This window comes from Urocampus carinirostris, chromosome 15, assembly GCF_059441175.1.
Source record: "Urocampus carinirostris isolate Australia breed hairy pipefish chromosome 15, RoL_Ucar_1.0, whole genome shotgun sequence".
Lineage (NCBI taxonomy): Eukaryota > Metazoa > Chordata > Actinopteri > Syngnathiformes > Syngnathidae > Urocampus > Urocampus carinirostris.
The window spans coordinates 10,957,494-10,969,317 of record NC_142363.1 but is presented as its reverse complement, the minus strand read 5'-3'; the positions used below and the strand labels follow the sequence as shown (position 1 = coordinate 10,969,317).

At 38.8% G+C, this 11,824-nt stretch overlaps 1 protein-coding gene across 3 annotated transcripts in view; it reads right to left on the bottom strand.

The window, feature by feature from the left end:
• Positions 1-2,905: 2,905 nt before the first annotated feature.
• The window catches only part of kiz (kizuna centrosomal protein), a 52,880-nt gene continuing 43,961 nt past the window's right edge, over positions 2,906-11,824 (bottom strand). For 2 of the 3 annotated variants that reach the window (XM_088354844.1, XM_088354846.1), the window contains 2 exons: positions 10,381-10,516; positions 2,906-3,714 (listed from right to left, as the gene is read on the bottom strand). In XM_088354844.1, coding sequence (XP_088210970.1) covers positions 10,410-10,516 — 107 coding nt within the window. In that variant the 3' untranslated portion in view covers positions 2,906-3,714; positions 10,381-10,409. Of the gene's footprint in view, positions 3,715-8,225; positions 10,517-11,824 lie in introns of those variants that run through there. The other variant, XM_088354845.1, reaches the window with a different exon arrangement.

Sequence of the window (11,824 nt, the reverse complement as noted above, 5' to 3'; positions counted from 1 at the left end):
GAAATCTACATTAAACAAGACTGTATAAAAAGAAGAACAATGGCAGGTGGATGGGAAAAAGGCAGGGAGATAGAAGCTCGGCCTAACCTGAACATAATGATGGACGTTTTAGGCCCAAGCGGTTAAAATTCAGATCAGGGCGATTAAGGTTTGGGCTTAAGATCTCTTACCTCTCGGCTGAAAGTGGCGGACACAACCTTTTTCCCGTTTGTGAAAGGGTTGCTTGTTTCAAAATTGTCCGAAATTTTGCTTGCAAATTAACACAACAGTATTATTTCCTTGAGCAGCTCTAAGAGCTATCTAAGAGCCAGTGATAGTTTGCAAAATCAGTGATATTTCTAAAGGCCCTCAAGAGGGCTTTCAGACACCAACTTGGAATTTGATTGGCTTAACCAACAGCTTTCTTGAAGACTGATTTTACAAGGCAGGGCCTTCAGACTTGTTTGTGAAGGCCTCCGGATGTATTTCTGAGACTGGGAAAAATTATGGCTGGAATGTGATTGGTTAAATGCTTAAATATTAAAGCACATATCTGTAGGTAGCACAACAAGGAAGAAGCAATGAAAGGAAGCTGATACTTTAGAATTATTTGATAAGTATTGATTATTGATAATTAACATCACATAAATCAGATATTTTTTAGGCCAGCAGCGAAGGAATTGCTGCCCCCCAAGGCTCACCACTGGGTTTTTGGGTACCAGTAGCAAGAAGTCGGTAGCTTATTATGTTAGCTCTCTCTAGGTGAGGCTTATCTTAGGTCAAACAAATTTTAATTTCTAAGCTGATTATATGAAAAAAAGTGCAGCCATGGTAGTTAATGTAATTGCGTGTTATCTAATTCAATGAATGAAGTTTTTTTGACCTCCAGAAAGCGCTAAATGATACTCACTGTCCCTTTAATTATCAGCAAGTAGCTGTGTTAACCCAAAGGAAGCTCATCTTACGAGTTCGTGCACTCAAAATTCTTCTACAACTTTGCTTACAAAAGTACCTGCTCCGCTCAATTAAAGCAATCTGATGGTGCTAGCAAACTAAATCTCAACACATGCAACCTTTTATCAATTGTTTGATGAACAGGTATATTATTTTACAATCAACTTTTTGTCATAATATGTACTTATTTCCACTACCTAGCCACCTGAAAAAAACACACCATTTTATAAGACGAGTGAAAATATTGCAGTTAAAATTAATTAAATAAATCATTATTGATGAACATTCAAGGATAAAATATTTTACTTTGCCTGAGCATTTCCCCCTTAACCAGTTCAAAAGATTGTTTAAGTTAAGCATGACATAGGAATGATGACTTACGGTAGGAAAAAAAGCTTGTATAATTAAAAGCATGGCCTTTTGTCTCAAAAACTCACATACCAAAGACGCTGCTGAAGAGGATACATCAGAATGAATGTGATTTTAATTGGAGCAGGAGTTACAAATGACCTTGTTTTAAATGATTACTGAGTGACAGAATATGAAGAAACGTACAGGTAGAATGAAAGCGCGCACACTTCAGAATTTCCGTTTGTCCGGCTGACGGAAACGTCTCACATTAGTGCAAAACTGGGCCATTGTGCTTTAGTGGACTGTGTTCTTTCATCTCGGATTCAAATTAATTGCACACAAATCAAAACCCTACGCTTGCTTTCCTTAAATAAGACACAATTTCAATCTTAAAATGAAAGACAAATGTATTGTAGTACACATTTCTCCAACAAATCTGTATTGAAAAGTCAAGAATTGCATTCTGCACAACATCTCATCTCATCTCATCAGCCGTACCGCTTATCCTCATTAGGGTCGCGGGGGGGCTGGAGCCTATCCCAGCCATCTCCGGGCAGTGGGCAGGGGACACCCTGAACTGGTTGCCAGCCAATCGCAGGGCACACAGGGACAGACAACTCATTCGCTCATTCACACCTAGGGACAATCTGGACCGGCCAATTCACCTGAAATGCATGTTTTTGGAACGTGGGGGGAAACCGGAGTGCCCGGAGGAAACCCACGCAAGCACGGGGAGAACATACAAACTCCGCACAGGAAGTCTGGAGCTAGATTTGAACCCACGACAGGTTCCCATGACATGAACTGTGCCGCACAAGCGCTAACCACTGCGCCGCCGTGCTGCCCCCTCTGCACAACATTATTTTCACAAAAAAAAATTGGTCAAGAAAATGTGTCATTCACTTACATACAAAGAAAGCGTCAAATTGTGTTTGTACGTAATAATAGCAAAGAAAGTTTTTCTTTTGACGTCAATCGTGTCATTAATATCATCATGGTCCGCATGTAAACAAAACAAGTGTAAATAATAACAATCAACGATGTTAAGCCTCATCCAAAGAAAATTGAAAATAATAGAAAAAGCTGAATCTATAATTCAAATGAAAGCACTCAAGTGAAACAATTGAAAATAGTAAAATAAAAGTAATTGTTTTCTTACATACTTTTTCTGTTGGCAGATAATCCAGATAATTTTTATTTCCAGTAATTTGCCATCATTTTTTGCTCTCCTTACATGTAAGTGGCACAACAATTAGCAGGAGCTTAACTGTTCTTAGAATAAAGTGATTAGCGTCTTAGCTCCACTTTAATCCAAAAGAGTATAACTGAAACATGAAATGAAAGATAAAGTGAAACTAACCCCCAAGCATAGACAATTCACAAAAACCCATTGAGCAATTAACAATTTCAATGAAATATGTCAAAAATATCAATGAACAAATAGATATATTTGGGATCTTACACACAATGGCGTCAAAAGCACAACAGAAGATGGCTCTTGAAAGTGATAAGGCTATGTGTTAATGAGAATGTGTTATTAAACTGAACTAATGTGGCTTCCAATACAGTCAAGTCAGGTCAAATCACATTTACTTGTACAGACGCCTCCCGACATTCGAATTCCGGCAGATACGATCCTTTTTTTCGGGATGTCGAAAAATATCTGGACATTTTGAAATGTCTTTTGAAATGAAAGTGGAATAAGAAAGCTAGATGCGTTTGAGAAAATGGTCAAAACACATTTTTTTCGGGCACTTTATACAACGGAGGAGGACCTCTTGAAGCGCAAGTAGAAAAGTAAGTAAAACCTCACTTCATTTAGCTTTATAGAGCATATTATTTCATAAAATGTTTACTTTTTAGTACAAAACAATACAGGTTACTTATACGAGCCTTAAACATACTTATATAAACCTTAAACATACAAAATATAGCACTGAAGCATCTTACAAACAAATTCAACTTACGAACGATCGTCCGGAACCCAACCCGTTCGTAGGTCGGGAAGCGTCTGTATAGCCCGAAAATGTCTCAAAGGAGTGCACAGGTTACAATTACACCATCCCCTGATCATAAACCAACATGCAGGCGAGGGAAAACTCAAAACCTAAGCACGAGGAAAATAAGAAACCTCGATAAGGGGTAATCCCCCTTCCAGGATGACCAGAGTGCAATAGATTTAGCATTGGGTAACAGTACACAGAACATAGTGAACATCAATAAAAGAAAACCGAGGTAATATGTTGAATTTTTTCCAGAAGGAACATGACAGCAACGACGCCTCGGGCCTGTAAAATAATCCTGAAAAGTCACTGACAGCAACAAAACTTCGAGCCTTTGGCCAAAAAGTCCATGACAGCACAACACAGCTTCCAATCTCTGCCAGTTGGTCGATGCAGACGTTGACACCACCTCCCCTCGAAGGGTCTCCTTCAAAATAAACGTGAAAAACAAACTAAGTAAGTTTCAAATTAACTGTGGCGTGCGTCATTTGAGGTGTCCTTAAAAAATGGAAAGAGGAATACTTTCTCCATTTAGTATGTGTTAACATTGTCTAACATAGTTCAAAGAGCTTTTCTAATCTGTATTCCCACCGCACCTATCTATACAGACGCTCCCCTACTTACGACCATTCGACTTACGAAAAACAGTATAGACGAACATTTTTTCCGGGATGTCGAAAAATATCCGGACACTTCTGTAAGTTAGATTTTGTTTTGTGTGCACATTTTTCCGAGTACAGGACATTAGTGTAGTGCTTCTTTCCGCCGCTACCGGCGTGTGGCGCCGTGAGAGGTCACCCAGCATCCAACCGGAAGAAATCCGGCTTCTACTTCACAATTCTTGTGTAAACATACTACGTGTACTGCATCTCCAGCGCGTGAAAAATTTTGACGCTTATATTGTTCAATATCTCGTGCATCCATTCACTATGGTTGCTGTAAAGTGTAAGGAAGAGGCAAGCCGTTTCTTTTTAAATTAAAGTGGAATAAGAGAGACTGATGCGGTTGAGAAAATGGTTGGATTGCTTTTTTTTGGCCACTTTCTACCACGGAGGAGGAAGTAGCCTAACTCTGGAAGCCCATCTTCGTAAGTTAAACTTCATTTTATTTATCTTTATAGAGCATAATGTTTTATGTAATGTTTATTTTTTGGTACAAGACACTACAGGTTACTTATACAAGCCTTAAACATACTTATGTAAACCTTAAACATACATTCCATACAAAATATAGCACAGAAGCAACTTGCAAACAAATTCAACTTACGAACAATCGTTCGTAAGTAGGGCAGCGTCTGTATTTCCTGAGTAGCAGAACAGTCATATTTCTATTGTTTCTCATTCCCAGACATCCCGGTTTGAATTAGTCTTATAAGTATGTAGCTGTTAACAGTCGTGAAGGAGTTGCGAAAACCCTTCATTATTTTCCTTGGTGGAAAAAATGCAACCAACTAGACACTTCCACAACTAAACTAATTGTTTAGCGAAATACTACACAAAGAAGGACAATTAATTATTTTGGGCCGTGCTTTGCCATTTTATTTCCAATTGTCTACCTTGAGGATATGAATATCCTTTTCATTATCGTTGCAGTAAGGAGACCAAAAGCTTCTTTATTACTTTTTTGCATGGTTACATCACGTTAGAACAATCTATTCCACTTTTAACATGATCTATCTGTTGCTTTCAAGCATCTGTTGACACGCTCCTTAACATGAGCATTGTAGTATGGGAGCGAGTCTTTTAGCGAACTCCAAATTATTCAACCACGGTCCCTTTTTTGCAGTGGGTCAGGGCAGTCTGATGCCATTACGGATAATGAATATGCTGTTTTGATATTTCTGGTAACCTGAAGCTTACTAATGGAATTTGCTGATATTAAATGCCGTGGGCTTCTCCTACATTTCATGATAAAAATTCAGATTCTCACTTTGTATAAGTACAGTATTCCACTGCTGAAAATACTTATTGAAGGCAAAGTAAAAGAACAACATATCATATTGCATTCAAAGGACCCTGATATCTAAATCAAGGAATATGATGATCCTAGTTTTTGCTTGATGATTTAAATGTCAATGCATTTTTTTTGTCAGGTTCTAGCATGCCACCTTTATAAGAGTGCTGCCACCAGTGGGTGTGGAACTGGGCACACCTACACTCAATCTCCCCACACCTGATGGTGATTCTGACCCATTATAATAACTGTTTGGACAGCAGACGATGTCCGGTCAATGCATTTCCATCTCCGTCTGTTTGGCTATTATCAGGTTCGATTTTGTTATTTGTTTTGTTACCCTTGTTGGTTTGTTACTTTGTTCCTGGTTTTGTGATCAAATACCACCCTTATTCTGAGCACCCCTGCATCAGTTCCTGCTTCCGTTTACTTTGGTCCACACAAAAAGCCATGTATGTTGAGGGTGTGTAAAAATATTTGATGCTCCTTTGTGATCAACCAACATAAGTTTATTAATAATAATTCTAAGGATAAGTGATTACCAACACCAGTTATTGGTGCAGATACCAGCCTTTTTAAGGTATCAGTAGTGTGATTGGTTGCCTATACAAGTATCAGCTGCCTTCTTAACAATTGCAAAGGGCCATAATCTACCATATTTGAATGCATGTTATATTAAGGGAAACATTTTGTATTTAATTTATTTGTCATCATTTCATCTTTTTTCAGAGGCCAGGTGATATTATATTTTATTAATATTTCTGTTCGGAATCGATGACTTAATGAGTTGTATTGGTCTGTAAAAACACTGCTACACACCACCCAAATTATTAAACAGAGTCCCGATTTCCAACATAGTTCAGTCCTAACATAAGTGACCTATACATCCATGTAAACCAGATTTTACCGTTACGTCAAAACAATGTGTGAAAAAATGTCTGCAAATCTGCATAATTTACATATATGAATAGCTTAGATAGTGAATCGCTTCACGTAATTTACAAAGAATAAAATATAAATGTAAAATACTAAAGGCAGTCCTGATGAGATTGAACCTTCCTGTGTGGAGTTTGCATGTTCTCCCCATGCTTGCGTGGGTTTTGTCCGGGCACTCTAGCTTTCCCCCACATTCCAAAGACATGCTTGTCAGGCTAGTTGGCCGGTTCAAATTGTCCTTAGGTGTGAATGAGCGAGTGAGTTGTCTGTCCCTGTGTGCCCTGCGACTGGCTGGCAACCGGTTCAACTGCCCGAAGATAGCTAGGATGGGCTCCAGCACCCTCGCAACCCTACTGAGGATAAGCGGTGCAGATAATGAATGAAAAAAAAGGAACCCTGTTTTAACTGTGGCAAAATCTTTTGCCATCCATAAGGATTGGATGAATAATCGTCGAGCATCCCTTCTAATTATGAAGCAGAGCACAGTAGTTTGACCTTTGTAACCTGAAATTCCTTTGATATATGGATGCTTCGGTTATGTGGAAATTTAATTAATATATATGTTAGTAGGTAAAGGTACCATTTTATAATACAAATAATAAAAAAATAATGCTTTAAAAGGTGTTTATCTTTGAAACGTGAATGCCTAGAATGGACTGTACAGCTGAAACGAATGGCGTACCGACAAACACATTGTCAAAATGTAGGTCGAGTAAGTAGTATACTAAGGACTCCCTTTGTTATTAATACTTTTTAGATGCTTTTTAGATGCTAGTGGGTAATATCACTTCATCATATAAACATGCATTTTAAAGAATACTCGCATGTCAAAAACATTGTTTTACATAAATGAGGCTTGCTTTGCTTAGAGGGATATAATAGTCTGTCACCTTGCTGCTACGATTACCACCCCCAAAAAATTTGTAATACGCTGGCCAAAATAATGGGTAGATATATGGTGTGGTTTGGTCTCTGTAGTTTGTATTCTTACTTGTGCTAAGTAGCACTCTTTTTCAGTTTCAGTTGCACACAATACAGTGCTATCTTGTGGTCAACTATTAACCAGTACTCTTTTAAATTAATTTATTTTGATAAAGAGAAAATCACATTCTCGTTTAAAATGTCGGAGTGGGCAGATTGATCCAAGTATGGATATTATCGATAATACTCGAGTACTTGGATCAAATTGATACTATTCTCCTGGGATTGATACGATTATTCTCAAAACGCTACACCCATATATAGATAGCGCAGCCCTTCTGTCTCACTGCGCACTCTCTAAGTTTATGCCTGAGTTTTTGACTGACAGGCACACTTTTAACAATTCTCCCTACCTGGCCAGCTGCTTGGTCCTGCCTGGCAGGTAGGAGAGGGTCAAATCAACGAGGCCACCCCTTCCAAAAATCACAGACACAAAAAAGAAGCGCAGCCTGAAGTGGTCTTCTTTTTAAATACAGAAAAGGACCATGCCAACGGTAACTTATGTGATAACGTGGTCTGCTACTGTGACAACACTACAAACTTACATAAACTAATAAAACATACCTCACCCTGAAGAGAGCAAAAAGCTGCAACCTTGCTGGTCCTGAACAAAAAAACTGTAAATATGTTGTCACTATGGTAAAAGAGCCCACAATTGATTCTATCATGTATTTACCTGGATCGGATCGACACAAATTCCCAGTATCGCCCGCCCCTAGTGAAAAGTTAGCCCAACTAAATGTGGGGAATGAAAACTCTAAACATAATGACAAATAAAATAATGCACACAAATACCTATGGCTATGCACAATCAAAGGCAACTGTAAACCTTTCGGGGCACATCTGGACCACACTAACATTTCGTACCCTGGGGGGGTAGGCCGGCACAGCACAGGACGGCACTCTTCAGATGGTTCACAGGTCGTGAGGCAGCTGTGCCGAGAGGCCGTTGCGCATTGTCATTTAACAGGTGACTCACATCACTACACTCAAGCACGCCGGAGGCAGAGCACTCCGAGATGCTTGTGGCATTCAAAATGCATGATTTTCCAGTCCAGTGCAAACAAATCGCTTTAAAAGATCAGTTTAATCTATTTCGAGCTGCTATTATGAGCCGGGAGAGTTGTTCACATAAAAGAGACTGGAGCGGGGTTAACAGCACAGTGTTGCCCAACTCTTCACATACTTTATCCGGTGCCAGATTTGCCAACTTTATCATTTGTTTGGAAAACAAACGAGCAAAATTAGCATACAGTGCCTAATTAATTTTTTGTCACTTTGCCACATTTCAGGTTTCAAACTTGAAGCTAAAAAAAAAAAACATTTTCTAAGTGAACCAAATTATTTCAACATTCCATACTATGATTACAACAATCAAACTGAAAATTAGGTGTTTAAAAATATTGACCTGCTGTTCTTTCAGCTCAGCCAACTGACCCTAGAAGTTCTCTGATTACTTCTAAGTGATCCAATGTCAACCAAAATGACTGACAATGACAGAGTATACCTGTGTCATTAAGAATCAGTTTAAATTCACCGGCTCTATGATGGGCTTAGAAGTATGTGAAAGGAAACACTTGATGCACAGAAACCATAGTTATTGATTGGTGTGATTAAAGGGTAATAAGATCAAATTACAGAAAACGCCCAGTTGCGTAAAGTTCGACAGTAAACTGAAGCCAACCACATTGTTTGCCCATCTTAATAGTGTCAGCCAAGATGACAACACATATTCTTATTTTGTGTTGTTCTATTTAAACGTCTTCTGTAAATGATTATTAAACTAAATTCATTAAATCCGACAGTGTGTGTGATTGATTAAAGTATGTTGACCTTTCAAAAACATTGAAAATAATTCACTTTTAATTGTTGGGTAGCCAAACTTCAGATTAACTTTAAGGTTTTTATACGTTTTCCTGACAAAATTATTGTAAAACGCATGTGGTGCTCCTAAAGGGCAAGACGGGTTTCAGAGAATAAACCCACCTCTTCAGTTGTAATTTGTTCAAATACCGTAAATTCCAGACTATAACCCGCTACTTTTTTCCCAATGTTTAACCCTGCGGCTTATTCAGTGATGCGGACAATTTATGTAATTTTTCTAACAGCCGCCAGCGGCGCTCGAGTTCAAGGCACATGACGCAGCTTACAAGCTAAACGCAATCGGGCAGTCCGATAAAGGAGGAAACAGAGCTACTGCACGCAAACTTTACCTTGCGAGTGTGTTGCCAGCGTGTTTTTGAATAAGGGAGCGTGGGACGTAGTCTGTAAGACAAAGTCTCTTTCCCATACTAAAGGAGGACATCTTTGATGACGTCAGTTATAGGGAGGAAGATGAGGACGGTTTACCGTGACTTCTACATGTACGTTATGTTTTTTTTGACAGACCCGCTAACTGCATAGCGAGCGTGTTCTTAGTAGCGTTTTGCTACCCTTCACAGGCACGGTTTGGGATGAAAGTTATAATATTATTATTAAAGCTTTGAAAACTCTCTCGGTGTACCGTCTTTCTTTGTAAATATGTGTAACCATGTATAATATGCATTTGCAACTGTATATTTTTGTAATGTATTTATTTGTATTTATTTTGGACATTTATTCTGATAAGTCTTGCACTGACCAATTAAAAAGAAGGGACGTAACAGACGCGGGGGATGACGGGAATTGGGGACCGGTAAAGGTGAGTGTTTGTGGACACAGCAGACAATAGTGGATATATATTTTTCCCACCCTTACCTTTGGAAATATACACTTTTTGGATTAGTTTTAACGGGACCCGGACTCTGCAGGTCTGCATCAAATCTTAACTACCGGTATCATTTTCTGTTCATTTTACCGGCTGTGGTTTTTGAACTGTGTACTTTATGTTCAGTTATAATCGCGGGACTCAGAATAGGGTTTGGGTTAATTTCATGATTGTGTTACATACTTTAATGTGAGCGCATGCGGCTTATATACAGGTGCGGTTTGTGTAAGTACAAAAGCGGTTATCCTCTTAAAATTTGGTGGGTGCGGCTTGTAATCAGGTGCACTCTATAGTCCGGAATTTACGGTAATTTCCCAACTACCCAAAGTTGCTGCATTAGAATGTCTTTCTGTTTTCTTTTGTCCGTGTCCTCTGTAATCCAGCGAGGGAGAGGCAATTTTACCAACAGAAGCATAGTTCATGTTTGTTCATTGTAAAATGTTATGTGGAAATTGTCCAATCCTGCATCTTCCTTACATTTGTAATAACACATCACCAGGAGAGCGTCAGTCATAAAAATCATCCGTGTCCTCATCGTCATTTGTGTTGACAGGTTGTGGACGCAAAGCTGCTTCAATTTCTGAGTTGCTGTCATCGGAGTCTATCCAGAGCTCTACAACACAGTGAAAAAAAGAAAAATATGACACTAAAGCAAATCTAATACTGTAGTTGTATGACACTCCCGCTCATTCACATCCATTTGTTAACCAGCTAAATTGACACTTCATTGCATTTCAGAATTTGAATGAACCCAAGCTAAATGGGGCCTAGAAATACCACAAAGGCAATCTTATTGCGGTCCATTTCATACCTAAATGAATATTTCTTTATATCCTGATCGTCACTCAAAGGAATACATCTTATATTGGAGGAGCATTTAAATGAGCTCTAAGTCTGGTTTATGTTGAAGGCTGAGGAAATGAGATGAATCATGACAAGCTGGCTCCACAATACCGAACCAAAATACGATTATAATTATCACAAGCCACATCTGAGCTCAACACTAGAACGAGGGAAAATATTTCACATATGTTTTCCTTTTAAAAAATCATGCTTGTGTGTCTCTAAATTATCATTGAAAAGATAAAATCTAATTTATTGTACAAGAGTCGTTGTATGGACAATTAATTATGCCATTTTTGACTACTAATAGTTGTAACTAGATTGTTTGAACAGTATTTTTTTGTTTGTCGTTTCATTTACTTTTCTTTTCAAATTCATCTCATCTCATCTCATCTCATTAGCCGTACCGCTTATCCTCATTAGGGTCGCGGGGGGGCTGGAGCCTATCCCAGCCATCTCCGGGCAGTGGGCAGGAGACACCCTGAACTGGTTGCCAGCCAATCGCAGGGCACACAGGGACAGACAACTCATTCGCTCATTCACACCTAGGGACAATTTGGATCGGCCAATTCACCTGAAATGCATGTTTTTTGGAATGTGGGAGGAAACCGGAGTGCCCGGAGGAAACCCACGCAAGCACGGGGAGAACATACAAACTCCGCACAGGAAGTCTGGAGCTGGATTTGAACCCACGACAGGTTCCCATGACATGAACTGTGCCGCACAAGCGCTAACCACTGCGCCGGCGTGCTGCTCTTTTCAAATTATATGTTATAAATATTATCCTTCTGTATTTGTTAGAAAGTAAAAAAAAATACTAGTATGTACAGACTGACGACTTTTGAAAACTAACAAGGTATTTTTATGACAAATATTTGCCGCTGCATGAGGAAAGACAAGGGTGAAAGAACACTATCATTCCCATCAAAATCAAATTTTTGAGACTTGTTTTGATACATTTAGTATTGACAGAGAGAAAAAAAGTATGATTCTTTAAGAATATTTTGATAAAGCATTGAGGGAGTATTAAAACAATGAACAAACGAAAACAAATTGTATTTTCCCATTATGGGTTTTT